General features: G+C 42.5%; 1 protein-coding gene and 1 long non-coding RNA gene across 2 annotated transcripts; one reads left to right on the top strand and one right to left on the bottom strand.

The window, feature by feature from the left end:
* Nucleotides 1–2973: 2973 nt before the first annotated feature.
* Nucleotides 2974–4252, bottom strand: LOC6527292 (galactose mutarotase). The gene is made up of 2 exons (XM_002088350.4): nt 3854–4252; nt 2974–3789 (listed from the first exon to the last, which is right to left on the bottom strand). Exons 1-2 carry the CDS (start codon nt 4178–4180, stop codon nt 3010–3012), a joined length of 1107 nt encoding a protein of 368 aa, XP_002088386.1. The 5' UTR covers nt 4181–4252; the 3' UTR covers nt 2974–3009.
* Nucleotides 4253–17250: 12998 nt separating this feature from the next.
* On the top strand, nt 17251–19140 carry LOC120320737. The gene is made up of 2 exons (XR_005560268.2): nt 17251–18090; nt 18329–19140. It is a non-coding gene; the product is annotated as an uncharacterized LOC120320737 (long non-coding RNA).
* The last annotated feature ends 2594 nt before the right edge of the window (nt 19141–21734 follow it).

Genomic DNA, 21734 nt, shown 5'->3' with positions numbered 1-21734 from the left:
ACGCACGTGCAACAAAAGGAAATTGTTCCTGTGCACTCTGCCGTCGAATTTCAATTAACAAAATCATCCTAATGCCAGCTCGCCCTCAGAATAGTTATCTGTCAGGTTGGGCCGAACAGGCAAATGCAACCGATGCATAACCATGAGCTCAAGTAGAGCTCATCCGTATCCTGTCTGCCTGAGAGGAGTCTCTTCAGTCAGATTCGGTGTTGAAATTAAAGCTGTCTCGATAGGTTCATAAGGCTTTGCATCGATGTACAAAATATGGGAATTCTTAAAGGGCTCTTATCCCAAAATCCCATAGAAAGAAATGGATGCAATTGGTTCTCAAAGTTAAGGGATTAAGCAGTAGCAAAATGCTTAATTTTACGAAGTTTATTTGAACCAGGCATTGGCACGTCTTCATTATCTCTCTTGCTAGCCTCGTTTTGAAGGCACTTCTCAATTACACAAGCTTGTTCACTAATTTCGGTAGGTAAAACAAGAATTCATCTGCGGAAGTTGCCGACTAACTAATTGCACACAATTTTGCACAAGCTACATTTACTAAAAAATAAAGCAGCTACCTACACATTTCTCTCTCCTTGTATATCCTTACACATACACAGGCAGCATCCTTGTTGTAACAACAATTAAAGCTAGGATCACGTTTAAAGCAACAACATTTTATTAAAATGCTGGAGTCGCAGTGGCAACAAATGAGATAGAGTAGCGCGTTTTTAATTTCTGCAACAACGAAGGTGAAAGGCAATGGGAATGGGGAGAAACGCTTTCACATTGCACAACACCCGAAAAACAGAGCAATGCGGCGTATACTTAACAACGGCTGGCAACGCAACCAAAAAACTGGCAACGGACCCCAAGTACGTGTTGCCATAAGTGTTACGTGAGTGTGTGTTTTGGTGCTGGAGCTTCTGGGTGTGTGTGGTTGTGTGGCTATGGGTGTGCGAAGGGTTCGAGTGTGTGAGGATGACTGTGACCCAAAATCATTAGCAATATGAGCAGCAGTTTGTATTAAAAACAAAGACAGGGAAAAAAGAGAATGGACTGTGATATGCAAAAAGTTCGAAGAGCAATTCGGTTAGGAGTAGACTACGAGGATACCCTAATTAAACTTCATGGTAAGAGAAATAATTCACGAATTTTCGAGTACCTTTTAAGAAACTATCTCATATTTATTCATCATATACCTTAATTTGGAAACTAAATTTTGAAATTGTCTGATAATATTATGTCAAAAGTATTCCTATTTATAAAAACATAACAAAATTTGGATTCCACAATTTTGACATTGTTTCATATCATTCAAGTCAAGTTTTATATGACTTTTCAAAGGAACAGCATACTCAAAAATATCCTTTAGTCACCAAATTCTGCCCCCTTTATTTCTGGTGGCATGTGTGTGCCGGGCAAAAGGTTAAATTAAATGGCTAAATGATAAGCATTTGGGTTAAATTGCTACGGCTGGCAAGCCGACGAACTGTGTGTGTAAATATATGGCAAAGTGGGGGAATCGTTCTCGGTTTTAAGTCTGAACGGAATGCGTACAGTCGCTCCTAATGTTTTTAATAGCAAAAGTTATAATGAATTTGTTAAAGAGCAACATAAGCAGTGGTGGTTGAAGTTTGACTCTTGATTGTTTAGCGTTCTGTTTGTGTTGCCTTTTTTTTCGCATTTTCCTGTTTTATTTTTAACAAAATCTGTTAACCTTTCGCATGGAAATTATTCTGGGTTTTTGCGTTGTTAGGTAATCAGCAGCGGCGAGCTTAATTTTTATTTTCTAGTGAGCTTCGTTTTTGCGGTTAACCTGAAGCCGAGGTTGTCATCATTACATGTTTATGTGTGTTGTGCATTTTAAACAACTTTTCCCGTCCTGTATTGCTGTGCTTAACTTTTATTTTAATCACGAAAAATATTGTGCAAATATTTAATTATGGGCTTGTTAACAATATTTGTGCGGGCTCATAATGTGGCCCGAGGCTACTGTCTGAATACAGATTAATGTTGTTTGTGGGAATTGCCATCATTAGTACATCTAGGAGTATTCTTTTGGTTTTGAAAGAGTAAGAGTACAATAAGCGCGTTCTGGTGAACCAAAAACACTACTATTCCTTTCTGGTAATATCCCAGATATATATTCTAGCAGGCTAGATTAGATGACTAAGTAAGCACCTATTTTAATTTTGATTGATTTAGAAGCATAAGCTTAAAGTTATTCCAATCGATTTTTATTCTCAGGTAATGCATTTTTCTCGCTCGGTTTATCCACAAAAATCTCTTATTCAGGTTCTTTTCACAAGGACTGAAGTGCAAACAAGGTCCTTAGGTTTAGCAACACAACTCCAGTCGTCCGAGAGATGACAAAGTTTTTACCTCGACCTGCCGAGCAAACAACTCGTTAGGCTAATGAAATTTCTTGTGCCATGATGTGGCCAAGAAATGCGGAAAGTGTCGATGGCCCGCAGCTTATCACAGCTACCGCATCAACAGGCTGCATGGAAAATTCAATTTTCCAACACTAATTGAATGGTTTATTTTGACAAGGTGGCCCCATGTTAGCTGATAACCCCAAAGGGTTTGCTACAATCATACGTGTAGATGTATATGGACATACGGACATACTGACATACGGACATGCGGACAACAGAGCTTTCGCACCGGTAGGTGCAATATGGGAGCAACAAAATTTGGTTAACTGCATGTTGTTTGTGGTGAATTTATAGCACGGTTATCGCGTGGCCCTGCAGCACTTGCGTAACCAAAATTGAAAACTTTTATCGAAATTTGTGGAGTCCGCCACTTGAATTATATATTCTTTTTTAGTATTATTTTTATTGAATTGTTCTATGGGGAAAATAATGTGAAGTGCGATATTATCATCAGATAATTGGAAACATTATGTTAAATATTTTTGATGATTGCAAATATATATTTTATAAAAATCTGTGCTCACTAAAAAACAAAAACTTAAACTAAGGTGTCAGGAATCTTTATTTACGAGGCTCGTGGTTACTTTTTATAACAGCACCTGCAGATCTTTTCGATCTTAAACCAGTATACAACTTCGTGACGGTATGTTTCATGAGGGTCTAGATTGATTGACGGGAATTTCTGGTGATTGACGGCGTCGGGAAACTTCTCCGTTTGGACACAGAAGGATCCGTGCTTCACATAATGGAATCCCTTCTTGCCAGCCATTTTGGTTATGTTGTTCGCGGTATAGAATTGCATGCCTGGCTGATCTGTCCAGACCTCCAGAGCTCGGCCACTGGGCGGGTGCACTATCTTGGCCACCTTGACGGTCGATCTCAATAGCTGACCTCCATTGACCACATAGCAGTTGTCGAAACCCTTGATGGGACGATCCTCGAACTGCTTGAGGCGCTCTCCCAGGACCACAGGTGATCGGAGATCGAAAACCGTGTTGTCAACCAGGGTTAACTGCCCTGTTGGGATCTGCATGTCATCCGTTGCTACAATCTCACTGGAAGCTATCTCCACCGTGTGCTCTGCAAGTCCTTTGGGACCTGCATTATGACCAGCTAGATTTAAATAGACGTGGCTCGAGAGATTGACAATTGTCGGGCGATCTGTGGTGGCCTCGTAACTAATGAACAAACGGTTCTCATTGTCCAGGCGGTAGGTGACAAGGCACCTGAGAGTGCCTGGATAGCCCTCGTGACCATGTGGGGATTCATGGCGAAAAACCACACCCTGTGGTGTCTTCTGCTCCACTTCCCAAATGACGCTGTCAAATCCCACGAAGCCACCGTGCAGATGAAACTGATCCTGAATGATAAAGCCAAATCGGTTTTGCTAAGCTAAATACATAAAACTTAACTCAATTAATTACCTCGACGTTCCTCGTCAGGTTGACTGTAGTGTCATCCATGGTAAACCCACCGTTGGCCACACGGTTGGCCACTCGCCCTAGGGTTCCACCGATGTAGGCCGCCTTGTTTGTCACATAGCCAGCGATGTCGTCGAACCCGAGGCACACATCCTCCACCTTCTTGGAGCCATCCGGCAGGGAGATGCTCTGGATGGTGGCCCCCAGCTGGATGAGCGACACGGACATGCCCTTGGTGTTCTTTAGGGTGTAGCAGCGAACCATTTGCCGGGCTTCGGTTAGCGGGTTGGTGGCCAGACCGAAGTTTTTCTCCTCTACGGTGATAGACATTTTTGCGACCTCTGGTGTGATTCCTGCCCCCTCCCTAAAATTTGAGCGGAAATGCCTGGTTATTTTGATTAAAACTAAGTAATGAGCACATATTATTCAGTGATAGTGCGTGTTCTTGTCATTAAAAATGCGCGATTGTCAATATGGAACTTCCTATTGCATTGCTCTGCGGTATTATTTCATGCGGCAAGTGTTGTCCTGGATTTTTTAAAATGCGATTTGCACCGACATTACCCAATGCTCCCTCGTTGGCCATCATTTATGCATGCCAACGTGCTGGCATCGTTTTATCTTTTTGTGTGGCATTTGTGTGGCTTGTCTGCGGTTGCAGTTGCATCTTCCGCTTGTTGTGGCATTAACAAAGTCGTTGATCTTGCCGCGTGTGTTGGCAGCTGAGCTCTAATTGAAATATTTTTATTGCCATTCGGTCGGTCCCGGCCCTCGACGGACGGTGGTGTCATTAATATTCATTAGACGCACATCCAAATGCATTAGCAGATTGCAGCACAAAAACAGTCTGATAAATATGTACAAACAACTACTGAAGCTTCTGGCTGTTGCTAGCAATGTGCTAATGCTTTAAACTTGTCCCAGAACAAAGCGTTTTATTTGCGGAAGTCATTAAGTGGCCGGGACGGAAGCGACAGAGAGACAATGTCTTGGCCAAAATTGCTGGCTCCACCCGAGAAACTCTGTGATTGCAACTGTGCAGTGGCACATTCTTGTTGCCACATTTTTCGGCTTGTGCCTTGCTTGACTGCACGCCTTGCCCACAATATTACGTATACGCCTACGAAGCAGATGCGACCGCGCCATGCAAATTGGATCCTGGTATTGCGCTTGGTGGTCCTGCGGCCAGGAAATGAAGTTGAAGTCGCCGACATTAACGTAAAAAGGCGACGTTGCAAGTTGCAACTTGCCAGTGGATTGCGGGACAGCGCGGTGCAGGATTTTGGTTTCCTTCTTAATTTAGCAAACGTTCGCTTCTTTATTTTTGACAGCCATCAGCGGTGATTTTGTTTTCGGTTTCAAATTCCCTTTGTAGTCGGTTGCATGTAAATTTCGGATACGCGGCAGGACATCAGCTGTAAGTGCTGATGGAGTAACTTTCCCCTGCTTCGCTGTTTGGTAGACCATAATATAATAGCGATTCCTAAGGGGAAATACTCTTTTCGGAAATTGTTTTTCGAAAGGAAACTGTTAAGAGCTTGTAAATTGCACGAATACTTGTTTCGCAGGAAGCGCTTTTGTTGCCTTTAAATTCCATTTTGGGCAACTATACAGTTAAATGTGTTTAATTCAGCATAGTCTGTGCAATAAAAAACAATGTAGTAAATTAAGTGATAATCCCAATACACATTGCAGCCCATTGAGAAGTGACTTTAATTTGCTTTCCTAAATATTCAATTAACCACCTTCATGTAAGTAGCCACTATCTGCGGCGTTAACGCTCCAAAGCAAATGACCCCGGTCGGCAATTAAATGTTGCCTGGCCTCCGGCAAATAATGCCAGGATCCTATGACCTCTTGCTCACAAAACACACCCTGTGGGTGTCCGCATAGTTTGTGTGTGCAGGGATAAAGCCGCCGTATTGGCCCTTTCATACATATTGGCGATGTGCAGTCATTTGTTCATTAGCGCAGCGCATAAAACTCATCAAGGGCAATTAACATTAACGCAGGCAATCAGCGCGTTGGTCCAGCTCTCAGTTCGTCCTTGTCGGCGCCTTGGGCGCTGGGGTAGATTTCCACGGGTGAGGGGGTGGTGGGGCTGGCCATCTCCCAGGACATTAATTATCTTATTGGCCCATATCCCGCTCGCCGCAGTATCCTGCGCATTATCCAACCGAAGCCGAAGTGGCAATATTTGAAAGTCTATTAAACGCTCAGCGATGGCAATCAATGCTGGCAGGGCCACAAATATTGCCCATCTGCTTTTATATGTATACATACATATGTATGTAGATCCAGTGGCGCAGGACGAGGCCAAATTATTGAACATGATATTGAATATGAAGCTCCAGCTGTATGGGTACCGTGGCTTCGAGCGGTGATTGTCCAGCGGTTCGGACCGAAATCAAAGCCACAAAAGAAATCCCAGTTTGCATATTAACAGCAGCTGCTGCCCGGCCAAAAATTGAATAGTGGATAGGGGGGAGGTGGTCTGGTGGGCGTGGGCGTGGTCGGCTATATAGTCCTGCACATCCTTTGTCAAGCTGAAAATGCAAATTGCCATGACATGCCCTTAACCATTTACCACACGGCGCCCGGCCATCGAGTTCTATTTCTTTTTTACCCCCGGCTGTTTTCTTCTCCTGGCTTTCTGTACTTGCTTTCCCGGCCACTTCAGGCATAAAGCAAAACGCAAAAGGAAATCAGCAATGGACATGCAAATCAAATGGAAACGAGTTCCGGGATGGGCCAACTGCATACCTCTTGTATTACCAGAACTATATATCATGTAGATATTTATATATTAATACATATATATTATATTTTAAATAAATAATTTACTTTAGCCTAAGATTTTTATTTTTGATTTCCGAAAATTATATATACACAGAATGGCGGCCCTGTGGTTTTAATTTCTAATCGTGTACTTAACATATTACTCAAATCACTGAGCTACCCTCTCTTTCCTACAAGGTATGCAGAAAGTATGCAGGCAAAGAAACAGCTCTTTGCAAAAAACATGAGCCAATTCTCCAGAGCTTTTTGACCATACGTCTGCGGTTAAGTTTGCCCCAGCCAGGACCATTCAACCCCTCCATTCGAGCCTGTGGATCTGACCTCCCCCTGTGCTTCCCTATAAGAAAGCCATCCTGGGAATGGAAAAGTAGAATCACAAAAAAAAAAAAAAGGCAAGCCGCACAAATTGTTTGGGACGTCGCCGGTAACGCTGCGTGAACCCATGCAAATTTCTCCCTCAGGTAACCTTTGTGCTTTGATTGATTGATGGACAGCCGGAGAGCGGCGACGCCGTGGTCATCATCTCGGTATTTCCCCAGACCTAGGCAGTTTTCTTTTTGGGCAAAACTCGGGAAACTCCAATATTGAATTTAATTTGTAGACACGCGTATTCGAAAGGAGAGCGCTGTGTGTGCGTATTTCAATTTTTACCTTCCGCAAATGGAAAACAAAGGTGCACTACTGGGCCTGGGACATTGGTGTTCTGATTGCGGACTTTAACAACTTTTGACAGTGTTTTACATTTCTGGGGAAATCAAAGGAAAAGGTAAGTCCAAAATCAATCCGCAGTGAAAGTGCGACCCTAACCCTTGCCAAATTCAATCAAACTGTCAGCCTGAAAGTGCGGACACCGTTTTCCCTGGCCAACGAAACTTATTGTCAAAATTAATTAAAAATTGTAATGAGTTCTGTTCTGTGCTGTCGAGTGGTGTCGGCAAATCCAACTCGACTTAAACACATTGACGGCGATTAATTTGTTTGGCATTTCGCAATTTGATTTAAAATTAAGCCGAACACCGGCGTGAATTTCAATTAGAGCAGCATTTCGGATTTCGGTTTTGTCGGACATCGGTCTTGGCCATTTTATGCCAATTTGATTGGCCTGTCAGCGAGTGAAAATTTAGCTCTTCAACCGGCAATTGGTGATTTTATTCACCGCTCGCAGTGGCACGATTTCCAGTTTAAATTGCTTCGGACATGTCTGTCCAAATCGATATAAGCTCCAATTGTACAGGAAAAACAAAAAATAATGAAAGGGTGGGGAAAATCAATGGCTAAATATTGCAAAATATTTTCAGTGCAATGTGCCAAAAATAAATGCGACAGCAGTTGGCCTGTCACATGGTCCAAATGAAGAGCCATTTACATAGTTGTTCACTTGTCCCAGTTTCCCCACTCGAAAAGCTCACTTTATATGCAATATAGTCTTTTTCGGTTTTTGTATCCTGCATTTTCGCAGGACTCCTGCAGGACGAGTGCAAAATCGTGTTAACTTAGAGGGCAGTGCGGAATGCCTATAGAAGACAAAAAGAAAAAAAGAAATAACAATTTCATCTGCCTGTGCACATGCATATGCACAGAAATATGAATTCCGGCCTGGGAACATGGCATATGAAAATGTACAATTTCGACCTTCGGGGAGGAGAAGGTCTAGTTGGAGGTGTACCATATTGACAGTGCAAGAAACGGGAATTGTTTTCGGAATGACAATTTACAGATTTCTCCCATATTCCTGCATTCCAGCCCGGTATCTTGGAATTTGAATTTCATGTGGTTGTCCTTCCAAAACACAGCTTACATTCATTGACTAAGGTCGCTTTGTTCCATTTAGAGACTATTCTGAGAACTGGAAAAAATTCACCTTTTTTCTATATAAAATTCGTTTCATAACTCCAGATGCATTGACAACTGGGAAGAGACATGGGAATGTGCAACAGGAGTACCTAAGTGATGTCCTTTTGGTTAACGTTTCGGCACTAATTGAAGCAAGTACTGCACTTTGCCGAAATTAGTCGAGCACCCTCGACAGGATTTTAATTCGGTCAATTATTTGAAGTATTTGACGATTAGCTAACCGCGTTGATTGCGCAAAGTTTTTCAATTAATTTTCACCCACATTGGCAGTTTGGAAAATTCACTCACCTTGATGCCAGTAGACCAAGACGTTTGCCGGAAATCGAAGCTCGGCCAGAGCAATTGCGGTGGCGATTTGACAAATTGTCCAGGTGGGAGCCCTTTTGTTTTGCCCACCCAATGGGATGTAGTGAATCCACCCAGCTCTGGAGGCGATTTTCATTCATTCTCGGGCCGGTTACCAATTCATTTTATTTGTAATTTCGCCCAACGATGGCGATCGCTGCCTGCAGGTGATAAATGGCAAAGGAATCATGAAATAATGGACCAACATTCGCCGACCAGCATGTGGCGCCACCTCCTCATTTATCTAACCAATTTTCCCCCGAATTTCCCTTTAATGCGAATAAATCGAGGCTAGATTTCTTTGGCTCCCAAAACTGAATTATTCGCTTGTGCGACTCAATTATATGGTAATGAGAGTGGGCGACCGACTCAAAGATACATATTTAATTTAATAAGCATTTGCATTTGGATCTCTATTTGCCAGATGGAGCACATGGTCGCATATGCGAGACGCCTTGTTGGCAATTAAGGACACTGGCATACTCTAATTAAGAAAATTAATGTTCTGAATTTACACGCGGCAGCGACAAACGAAACAGCGAAACGAAACAGCCGCTGCGACACTAATTACAAACCTACAAACGTACAAATGTGCACATGTGTTTGTACTTCACTGGCTGTTTGATGGAGTGTGTGTGTTGGTGTGTGGATGTGTGGGACTACTCTCCTTTGCACCGAGGTCCTTGAAAAGCTGGTTATAAAAGCAGCGATGGAATACGAGTGCATAAATTACTCTATCTGAACCCACGGTTAATTGAGCGATATATCCCAAGAATGTTATGTCTATTAGCAGTGGAATTAAGAAGGTATTTATAATATTTGCGGTTAAACTAAGTCATTTGTTTTCTGATTTTATTTAACTATCCCTTAATTCGTATCCATTTAATTTAATATTAACTGATGTTTGATCACATAACAAACTCCTAAAAACCTGATTTGAATATACCACTTAAGTTGTCTTTACTGTGCCGCTCGCCAGAAAGTAAGCAATCCATTTTATTTCCGCAAATAAAATTTATTTTGTTTTGACGGTGGCGGTATTGTAGGCTGGTTTCTGCTGTATTTACGTATTCTTTTTTTTTTTTTAATTTTATCGCTCGCCAAATGGCGCTGACAGGCAAACAAACTCTGTCGCTGGCCTGGTGAAAGGATTTTCCTCCCACAACGCCGGATTTTTGCGTAATTAACATGGAAAATATACGCATACGAGTGAGTGACAGTCGGCATTTACATACATATTTGGTTTATTTTGTGTAATTAAAATGAATTTGTGTGAAGTGTATTAATTAGGAGTTAAATGGGTTAAATATGAAAGCGCTGCGGCACGGCCAAAGTTGGCCAGCTCATCAGTGTCAGTCATTAATTAACCGTATTTTTATCTGCTCTACTGCCTGAACTCTTGACCTCTATAATTGAAAAGCGAAATCATGAGTATGTCCTGGATTTTTCCAGCTGGATAGTTCCCTGTGTTCTAGCTTGCTTTTCACATTGATCGAATTATTGATTAAGCTGTTAGGAGGAAAGGAAGTTCTACTCCTCTGGAACCAGCTTCCAGTTTCAAATAAAACTTGTGCATTCTTCATTGCGCCTTCTGTATCTTTAATGCAGCACGAATTTACATAAATTCTCGGAAAGTTGCAACTTTTTACCCTCCATTTGGGAGGAAACAAGAGTTCGACAGCAACTTTAAACTTGTTGAGAAGAAGTCTTCATCTCCATCTACACTTTCATCCATGGCAGGTCTTTTAGGCTGCCTCCTTTTCTGCTATTTTTTTTTCGCTTTTTTTGTATTATTTCTTTCCCTTTTTTTTGGGAGATGGCCGAAAGTGTGCTCTGGCCAACATGTCGCCTGCTTATTATTGACTGCCACGAGCGCCATGTTGGCCCATTTGGGCCATCAACTAATGTTGTTTGCCAACTTTGCCCGGGAACTCGCTTTGCATGCTCCTCGAAAGTGTCGCCAGTTGGCCAACAACCATTGCTCCTCGGGCAGCGGCGGAGCGGTGGGGCAACTTTATCGTGCCACGCCCCTTTCGGCCGCATGAAAACTTATTTCTCCCCGCCCACTGCGCTTTGTACTCAAACTTGTAGTTGTCCCTCTGACATTTTTCGTTTCTTTGCCGGCTGGCTACATTTTATCAGCACTTCTTGCCTTGCATTCTCTTTATCAGCTGACCGTCGAGCCTGCAACTTCACTATTTTGGCTCAGAACAAAAAAATCCAAATAAGAATATCTAGAAAAACTTTTATGCGTGCGCATTGAGGCCAAGATTCCAATTCCTGGTTCCCGGCTCTTTGTCTTTAACCATTTTTATGGCCCTGGTCGTGCGCTTTGCGAGTTAAGTAAGCACGTTGGGAAATCGCATTTAAACTTTTGCTGCACTTTAGCTTATTGGGTATAGAATATTGCGGCGACACCATCTACATGAGCCATTTTAATTAGTTCGCAAAAAATTATAAGTAAGTGGGAGAGAAGCCCAAATTAAATAAGTACAAGGGAGCTTAGCTATTCGAGGCAGGGAATCGACTGCAAGTTACGGTGTGAGCTTAACCAGAAATTTTGATTTCGTAGAGTTTATCCTTTATTTGTTTATGTACGGGAAAACTCTTGTTTATGATGATTTTAATTTAAATGTTATTTTTAAGTAGCATGATAACAGTAAGCATACATCTAAAATTCTACAGAATTGTGAATTAAAAAGATTGTCTACCATAGTGTTCCAAATGAAAGCATGACTCTTTGTTTCACCCATTCGTTTGGAGGTCCCATATAACCTTCGCTGGAATATGAATACAAAACGTGTAGCTGTGGCAAACAAGAAAACAAAGACCAAATGTAAAACGGAAAATGGAAAAAAGAAAACGAGCGAAAATCAGAGCTGGGCGCACAGATACAAGAGCTTTTCCCAGCGGACGGGGGGCTGCTAAGCCAAAGCTCCACCCTGGAGATCCCGTAACGGAGTAAAGTGGCGAAATTAATTAGCCCCCAGTGCGGCAGCCTGATTACGCCGGAGATCCGAACTCCGTTCCGCCGCAGAAGCCCCCATTTTCGCGAAGCACGCGTGAGGCGAGGAGAGCGTGAAAATATATTTATCACGCGAATTTATCTTTTTTTTCGCTCTGATTACGCGCGTAATTTTAATTGCATGCAACTTAATAACGCGCTAGGAGCTCATTTCGGTCTCATTTCTATCTGTCGGTCTGTGGGGCCAGATCCCACCGAATCAGTGGCCACACCTTTGAGCCAACTCAGCCATTGGCTTTGGCACATTACGTATACGCACCATGCACACGCTGGCAGCAATGCAATGTCCAAAACACTGATTTCACTCGATTGGTAGTTAAGCCAGTGGCTTTCTAATGTACCTTTTGACCCAACCCGGTCATTGATTAATAACCCCAGAGGTTGGGGGTTGTGGGGGCAACTAAAGCAGGTCCGGCTGCCTTTGATTGATGCCGTATGGCGTAGTGCGATTACCAATAATGAAAGGCTTCGATGCGTGCTAAGCCCCCTGCCAGAAGTGCACTCATACATGAGATGCACCTGCTAATACAGCGATTGTTCTCTGTGTGAAGGCAGACAGCTTACACGCGGAGAAACTTGGGAAATTAAATTACTAGTAATAAATATACATATATATACACACGTTGCTCTCTTCTTAAGGGATACCTGATGGATTTTGAGCAATCTTTCCAACTTTTGCGCAGGATATCTTTAAAGTCATGTGGTAAATAAAACTTTAATTTGCTGCGTGTAGTATATCCATGCACTGCAGACACCCACACAGTGTGTTACACTGTGGCCTAGTAATATGAATATGTAACCAGCTTGGCCAATGAATATTTTGATCGAAGCCCGACGAAGACGAACTTTCGTCGGGGCAAACTTGAGGGCCGCTCCAGAATTGATTTGATGGCACTTTGATGCCCCTCCTCTACCCTTCCCTTCCCTTCCCTTCCGTTTCAATCCAATCCGATCCGATCCGTCCCCTTCATCGCTCACTCACATGGGCCACATGTGCGGGCTGACAGCTACGCAAATAGGAGCGAACCGCGTAGAACAAAAACCGAAAACAGGAAAAAATGTGAGGATAGTGGTGGGTGAGCCAAGGAGCTGCCAGATAGCGCCGAGATTTACGAGCTACCTGCCCAGGCGTTATCATAGACCAAGATTGATGGGCCGGCGAGTGGCAGGTGACTTGGGGAGTGGGTCCAACTGCTTTCACCCAACTGCCCCACTGCTTATGCATAAAGAATGAACTGTCGAAGCGTGTACTTATAATTTTCCTACTTCCCTATTGATTTCTGTATTTCACCCACTTAAATTCCAAGCCAATTGGCAATTACAAAAAGGAGCGATGTGACAGTCATGTGTCCGGCAAACAATTGTCGTTGTGCGTCCGAAAATAGCCAAAGAATATTTGATAAATTATAAAAGTTTTTAATATGCCGCGGCAATTCTAGGACGACGGGTCAGATGCGTAAAACTTTTTAATTTGTCTCCCACTGACCGGCAATGAAAAAATCATCGCGTTCCTGGCCAGAACAACACCCAAAAAAAAAAACAAAAAATGAGGAAGAAGACTCAAAGAGCTGGCGAAATGTTGCCAAGCATGAAATTACCAGGCCCGAGGGATGGGCTCCTAGGAAGGATACTCGTTCTCGTTCCCGGACGTTGGCCAAAATGCAAACTGTCAGCAGATTTTCTCTTTGTGACTTGATTGCTGACATGATATATTGGGGACAGGGTCCGCAAAAGAAATTAAGTCGCTTTTAATGAGCGCCAGCGGCAAAGTTTAAATGTATGAGTTTTCAATGCCTTCAATGTTGCTGTGGTCAAAATTGCATTTCTATTAAATTGATTTACTCGGGACTTCAGTTGTTTAAGGTTAAACTAATTCTTCAGTTGATAAACAGTCCATGAAAGCCTTGTTAATACAAAAATCCAATTCCCAATAACAAATGTCGCACCAAATGGATTTATTTTTTACCGCACGTAACTGTATGGATTCGCGCAAGGACCTGATGTCCTTAGAAGTTGCTGTACCTGCTTTCTCTTTCAGCCCTTTACCTTTCTCTTTCGTTCGACGATGCCATTGCAGAGCTGTTATAAATTATTTCCAAGCTATTGCGCAAATTGAAGGTTCCTTTTAGTCTTGCTCTTTGTTTTAACATATAGATTGGATGCCTGCCAGCATGTCATTAAAATTGCTCGACATCCTGCGGCCACGCCCCCTTACCACCCCCACCTCGCCGCCTCGCCCACCTGCCCCTTTTAGAGTGCATTTACTGGATAAATCAGAATGTTAAGTGCGTGGGCGAGCATCAAAGTGCAGGGGCCTCAAAATTGTTGCAATTATGGTCTATAAATTGCAAGCACCCACATATTGTGGGGCCACGCCCCCCTAACGACGCCTTTGACAACCGCAAGTGTTATGCATCATTAACTCCGAGTCGCAGTAGTTGTCGGCCTCAGACAAAGTAAACATTTCAACACCTTGGCAAACCGCACAACTAAACCGCTCCATCCCGAAGGTCTCCAAGCCCTCCCTCAAAACCACCCAACACCCAACATCCAAGGACCACCACCCACCGCCCATTGGCAGAACCACAACCACGTGTGCATTTGGTCAATTTGATGTGTGCTAAATAAATAATTATGATTGTCTATCAGCCACTTGACCGGAAATTAATGGCCACCCATTTGCTTCTGGGGTCTTCTAGCCTCAGCTTTGTCGCCTCGACAATTAATATCAAAAATAGTTTTGCATTCCACTTCTTGGTTTTCTGTGCGTGTGTGTGTATTTCTGGGTGTGCACACACTTGAGTGCCTTGTCTCCTGGTTATTTATGCTATTTATGTGGCAAGAGTTTGGGCTTTTGGGCCGTGTTTCAAGAAAATTGGTGGGAGACGCCGAAATGGATGGTCAAACTTAATACGGCGGAATATTCAAAGGTTGAATTAATTCTGGGAATTAATCTCGGATGGAACTCTAAAAAGCCACTTGGGTTAGTTCGCAGCACTTGACATGACATTGAGCAAAAATAGGGGATACATAATAGGGGATACATAATTTCCTATTCTTTTCACATTTTTTGCAATTTTTGGATTTTTGCCGAAAATCGATTTTCTGCATTTTTGCGATTATAAATATCGGTATTTTGATCAGAACTTTCAAAATATATCTCAAAATATGGAATGTCATACCTCGTTGAGTTCCTAATTAAATTTCCAATCGAACTGTGTTTTTAAAAAAAAATTAAATTTTTTTCACATTTTTTGCAATTTTTGATGATGTTTGAATATTGGCCGAAAATCGTTTTCCTGTTTTGTGCGACTATAAATATCCGTATTTTCATCACAGCATTTGAAATATTGGTCCAAATATGGAATGTCATGCTTCGTTGAGTTCGTAATTAAATTTCCCATCGAACTGTGTTTTAAAAAAAAAATTAAATTTTTTTTTACATTTTTTGCAATTTTTGATGATGATTTTGGATTTTTGCCGAACATCGCTTTTCTGTGTTTTTGCAATTATAAATATTAGTATTTTGATCAGAACATTCAAAATATAGCTCCAAATATGGAATGTCATACTTCGTTGAGTTCGTTATTAAATTTCCCATCGAACTGTGTTTAAAAAAAAAAATTAAATTTTTTTTACATTTTTTGCAATTTTTGATGATGATTTTGGATTCTTGCCGAAAATCGATTTTCTGTGTTTTTGTGATTATAAATATCAGTATTTTGATCAGAACATTCAAAATATAGCTCCAAATATGGAATGTCATACCTCGTTGAGTTCGTAATTAAATTTTCAATCGAACTTTTTATGTTAGTTTTTGATACCTACTTCAAAAGTGTACTAAAGAAAGATGTCAATGCTTTTTAGAAATAAGACCATGACCATAAATTATTCATAGAAATGGAAAGTTTACTAACTTGAAGAACCGAATGTGACACTGCAGTCATTACGCTATCACGCAGGTCGCCAGACTCATAAATAATAAAGGCTAGAAATCGAGAGTGGGACATTGGCCCAACCCTTGACACTTGGCCACATCAACTTCATCAATTCTAATCAAGCCGGAGTCCTGGGCAAATCTCCGCTGAAAATTAACCGCAGCAAACTGCCAGCCAGGGACTTGGGCCATGACCAGGGCTAAAAAATTACCACAACGCCAGCAGGGACACGTTCGGCGAAAACAAATTTATCCAGGACACGCATGGCATATCCTTGCTTATGGGTTGGGCTTAGCACACACAAACACACACACACACACACGTGCGCGCATAGGCCAGCGCATATGTATAATTCATAATGAATCCTTTCTATTAGTCAAACGTAAAATGAAATGGTTTCTCCGTCTTAGTGGCGATATTGGCTGCAAAGCCGAGAGCCAAGAGCCGAGAGCCGAAAGTCTTGATCCCTGAGCCCCAAGCGTGAGCCCGCAGAATCCGAAGGACCCAAGGACCTAAGCACAGACCGAAAAGCCGAAAAGGAGCAAGAGGCGTGGCAGATTTTGTGGCATTGTGTTGTGTGTCCTTGGGGACTTGTGCTGACAGCAGGAACAACAGAAGTGAGTAGTCGTAGAGTAGCTGTGGCACCAACAATAGCTGGCGAATCAAAGATATGCAAATTGAAACAGATACGAGTGGTCGGGCACTTTATGGATTTTCTATGGGAGCAGCCGGCACTATTACGACATTTCCCTGGCGATTACGCCAGCTCCAAGTGCTGTAAGCTGGAATTGTATAAATAACATAAATGCTTTAGGGAAATGATTTGTGTGCGACTACTTTCGACAACTTTCGCTTTTTGCTTCGCCGGCAAATAGTTTAAACTTTGGCCAAAGCAAATTAAAGTTGATCCGTTGCCACATAAATTGCCACGCATGAGAAATGTCATTGAGTCCGCATCGAATTCCATCCTCCACCGTCCAGGACACACTACATAAATGGTGTGTGCATTGTGGCCGAGGCAGCTGGAAATGGCCACGCATGACTTGGCTTAAATATATATTTTTTGGCGCTGCCTTTGGCATTTTTGCCGAAAGCCATCAACACTTTACCAATCCCCCCCCTACTCCCTTTACTCCCACCAAACGCTTGACCGGGTTGTGGGCAAGGGGACGCGGCAGGGGGAAGGGCGGCATGGGTTAATTATGCCAAGAAATCCATTAGGAAGGCCACCGCAAAGCCTGCCATTGACTTTGGCCAAACTCAAAGGGTTCTTAGAAATTTCTGAATGCTTCACCGGTAATGTTCTTCATTAGTCGTGTGGATCGGATGGCGGGAATGATACTACAATTGACGAGCGAAATTCTCGGCAAGAAATGCCAAGTACTTGGCATTCGCAGGGATTTCATACTATTCCTGCAAACTAATATGACCTCCCCTCCACTATCCCTAATCACCCAGTTTGCCATGGGTACTAACCCAATTTTCCCGTTTCTGCTACCTAGGGTATTCAAGGTTCTGCCAGGTCCTGTGGAAAATATTCGCCTCAGCTTTCTTTTTATTGCTTTTTACGCTTGTGTGCATTTTGAGCTTTCAATTTCTTTGCTCTGCCCGCTTTTTTTGTTGTTTCGAATTTCTATAAATATTTTTGCGGCTGCTTTTTGCTCTCTTTATTCGCTGAAGCTCCCTCTTTGTGTCGAGTTTTGCTTTCGCCCAGCATTTTCCTGTTGTTATTTGAAGTTTGGATTGCATTCGCATTCGGTTGTGCCCCCCGCACCTGGCTTGCAGTCGAGTTTTCCCAAGTTTTTGCACACATTTTCAGCTGCCACCTCCCACCACCCCTTTAGGATATACAAATTCTTGAACTTTTCCCAGCAGCCAGACAAGTTTCCTTACGGAGCAGCAGCAGCAGCAGCAGCAGGAGCACAAGAAGTCAACGACTTGCGAGTGGGCCATGCTTTCTTAGCCTCGCATTAATAACCATAAATTGAAGTCCGTGAACGGAAAATTGGTAATTCAATTACGCTAAACAGCCACGACTATGACGCTGGCAACAGCCGGCATTACGCAGCCGACCAGTTGGCCAATCAGCCATGCCAATAACTGAGTGACTTGGCTGTTACACTTGAAAAAAATAATTATGGAATTGGTTGGCATGCATAATAAAAGTTACTGATTATTAAAAATGTGTGTAAAGAGGTTATCAGAATTCTACTCTTGCCATTATTTTTGTGGCTTTTATACAACATATTATAACGTTTTATGAATTCCATGTTTATAAGGTAATGAATCAAAATATTGATTTTGTACACTACTTTCCATAACAATATGCAATACAATAAATAATGATAAAGTAATATGCATGCTTATATTCAGATCGGCAACGTTGAGATCAAGTATATAAAATGTGACTAGTTTTTCCATTTATCAACACATATAAAAAATTCAACTTAATTATATAGTTTTAGTAATAAACATTTAATTTCGATTCCATTTATTTTCTGTGTGTACTCTCGCAAGCGGTCAGCTTGAGGCGCATGCATAATTTGCACTCGCAATCAATGGCAGCTGCGGCCATAATGCCAATGACTCGATTGCCGGCCATATGACCTCCGACCCTCCGCCAATCGACCCTACGACTGACTATCATAGCCCCAATACGCACAGGAACACCTTCGCCACCCCAAACTTCACTGCCCCCGCCGCCATTGACTCAAAGTCAGATGCTGCGATCTGACGATGCAAAAACTTGGCATTGCATATTCAGGGGCCGGAGCGCATAATTAAGCCGGGAACGTCCAAAATACGCAATTTCGATTGGCTACCAAAGTGCAGCCAACTGTTATGGCCCCTTTGGCCAGGCCCGGATCCCGGATCCCGAATATCGCCATCATCGCTCCCAGCACCCCATCAACCTCATCAGCCGCATCTTCATTATCATTATGGATATCGACAGCCGCAGCATCGCAGCAAAGCAGAAGCAATCGCAATCGCAATTGCAAAAGCAGAAATGGCCACAGGGCATATGCACACGTGCTAAATAGCTCGTAAACTGCGTTGATAATTTGCAGAGGGTTTGCAATGCCAGTTCCTTGCCACAACCCAGAAATTAAGGGATGCACGAGAGGCTGGAACTGCGAGGTACATAGTATTTCAAACTAATAGATCAGAAAACTTTTAGGTACAACCTCTCAAGTTATCTATGCAACTAAGAATGAAACAGCTCTTAAGCTTTTTTATAAGAGAATTTGTTGATTTCTTATTTCAATTTTACTTACTAGGATAATAAGCTACTTCTTTAATGTTACTTTAATTTTACTATAACACTAAAATCATCTGAGTAACGGATGTATATAATTATTACACAATTACTAATAAAAGATGAATATATATCCCCTAATTTAATAATAATTGGAACATGAAATTAGACAAGCGGCACTACTTAAGCCCAAAAAATCCACTGATTGAAGTGTGCACACCACTAATCTGCTGAAAAACATGCTATTTTTGGTTGGCCAGTGTTCGCTGTCAATTGGCGTTTAATGATGAGTGCCGCGTTAATGAAGCGCGCCACTTGCGGCAAGTGCAATTAAAAAATCATCAGCAGATGGAGATCGCTGGGCGGTCGGGGGTTTGTGAAAGTTGCAAGAAGCCGCTGGCAAAATTGTCGCTCTGAATGGCAGACATCCGCATCCGGATCCGCAATCCACTTCCGCATCCGCTTTGGAAAACGGCAATGGCCAAAAAAGCGAACGGAATTGCAAGTAACAAACGGAAACCACAAAACGGACCGCAATTGACGCACTCCCCCGCAACCGCGGATCCCAAAAACTTTCGACCTCCAAGCAAAGTCATATTCACACACACACCCAAACACACACACACACACACAGAAAGACAGCACAACAGTGGGCAAAATCAAAAGCTAAACAAAACAAAGCGAAAGACAATGACAACAATTTTGCATAGTTATGCGAATGTTGCTGGTTGTCCGTTGTCGGTTTTCCACTTTTGAGGGTGCCAAAATGAGCGCCGGCGAAAGGATGTGCGGCCATTTATATACACAGATATACATATATACATAAATGTACATAGCACATACATATATATGTATCCTTACCGCAGACCCCAATGTCCTGGCCACCCACACAAAGTCAAAGCGAAAGCAAAAGCAAAAGCTGCTGCTGCTACTGCTGCTGCTGTTGTAGTTCTCATAATAACAATAAAAACTTTTTTTGTACCATTTTGCAGGAAAACTTGAAATGATTGTTATGCAATTGTTGGTAACACAATTTTGTCGTTTTTGTCAACAGCAGCAGGAGCAATGGCAGCAGTCCATGTCCTTTCCAGGACTCGCCGTCTATGTGTGTTTATGTTTACACTATAAATTCGCATTAAGTAGCGCCAAAAGTTTTATTGACTTCGTGTTCATGGCGCTTGATTTTCATGCCAGAGAACGCCAGTCGAAACTGATAAACAAACAGTAAACTTTAATTGCAAAAATTTGTGGCGAAAATTAATGAATGTACCCAGGATTGGGGCGATGTCCTTCCCTTCACACCACGCCCCCTCAATCACTGTTAATGTGTGTGTGTGTCTGTGTGTGTGTGATGCTGTTGACACTGCTGACCAAAAGTCAAATTGCCAAAGTGTTTGCTTGCCAGCTGCAGCTGCAGCTGCAACTGCATTTAAAGTCCTGCCATCCATTTTGGCCTGGGAACCGGGTGATCCTCTTGGGAACGCTATCCCAATGGGGATTGATGGCCAAGTGGGCGGCTGGGTGCGTTTTAAATGACTTGTTAAATGTGTTTGATTTTGGCCAATGCCAAAATGCCAAGGGGACACATCTTGATGTGAGTGCTGCGAGGAGAATTTAAGGCAGGCACTTGAATGTTTTGCCAAATCAGGGTATCAGGGTATCCCAGTAGATTGAAATGCAAATGGTTGTTTCAAAACATTCACCAATCAAATACATTTGGTGTGCATCTCAAACTGAATCCTTACATGATTTTGGAGTCGTAAAGTTTTCCAGTTTGTAACTATGCTACCTTATTTGCAGCTGCCGAAAAGCAATTACAGCGAATGAACAACAAACATAACGAAATCTACTTACGCAACACTCTTAATTATTAATGGGTGTAAAATATAAATATATATTTGCAATCAGCTGCGGTGAGTCAATCAGCAAATGTGGCAATAGCACATATTTCTCGTTAATGACTTATTTACCGCCTCCTGATTACCCAATTTGCACTCCCAGGCAAACAAACGTGCAGATTTTAATTTATTTTCACACATTTTCCAGTTGCTCGCGAGCAATTTGTAAATAAGTTTAATAGAAAACAAATGCAGCGCGAGTGCAAATGCGAAGGCAGCCCCATCGGCATATTTAAATGAATCTTTTCATTAGTATTTACAAGAGATTCCGCAAATGGGAATTGCATTTTTATTGTGCGATTCAACTGCGACTGCTTTTCCTGCTGCTTTTGCAGTTCGCCTCAATTAATTATGGGGCCCTAAAACTTGAAGGAAATTAATTTACGTTTCCCCCGAAATATGAGCCAACTTCTCGCACTCTCGTGTGTGCCGAAAATTTGTAGAGATGTCAAGTTTTTGAGCCAGCACTGCGCTTCAATTAAACTTGCAAACAAGCCTGCCCTGTGAGGTCTGAGCCCGGCCTGAGCCTCAATGTTAGATCCGTTTTTAATTAAACTCAACAAAGTCACTCCCCACATCCTTTTTACCCAGGCTGCGTTTGACACGCAGCTGAGGCTTCGCACACTACATTGCACAGAGACACAGGGCAAACACGCCCATACGAGGATCCTTCGGCTTCGGCTTCAACTCGGATCCTGCGCCACCAAGACAGTTATCCCGGCTGAAGGTTGTTTGCACCTATGTGAGCCCAGACACCCCAGCAGTCAGC

Source organism: Drosophila yakuba, chromosome 2L, assembly GCF_016746365.2.
Source record: "Drosophila yakuba strain Tai18E2 chromosome 2L, Prin_Dyak_Tai18E2_2.1, whole genome shotgun sequence".
Classification (NCBI taxonomy): domain Eukaryota; kingdom Metazoa; phylum Arthropoda; class Insecta; order Diptera; family Drosophilidae; genus Drosophila; species Drosophila yakuba.
The sequence above is the reverse complement of the archived record's forward strand: the minus strand, read 5'-3'. Positions and strand labels throughout refer to the sequence as shown.

Bases quoted from the DNA above. Each gene is read 5' to 3' on its own strand.
- LOC6527292 (XM_002088350.4), bottom strand. From the start codon at position 4,180: ATGTCTATCACCGTAGAGGAGAAAAACTTCGGTCTGGCCACCAACCCG. The intron at 3,790-3,853 runs GTAATTAATTGA...TTTATCATTCAG, and splicing joins ACCTGACGAGGAACGTCGAG to GATCAGTTTCATCTGCACGG.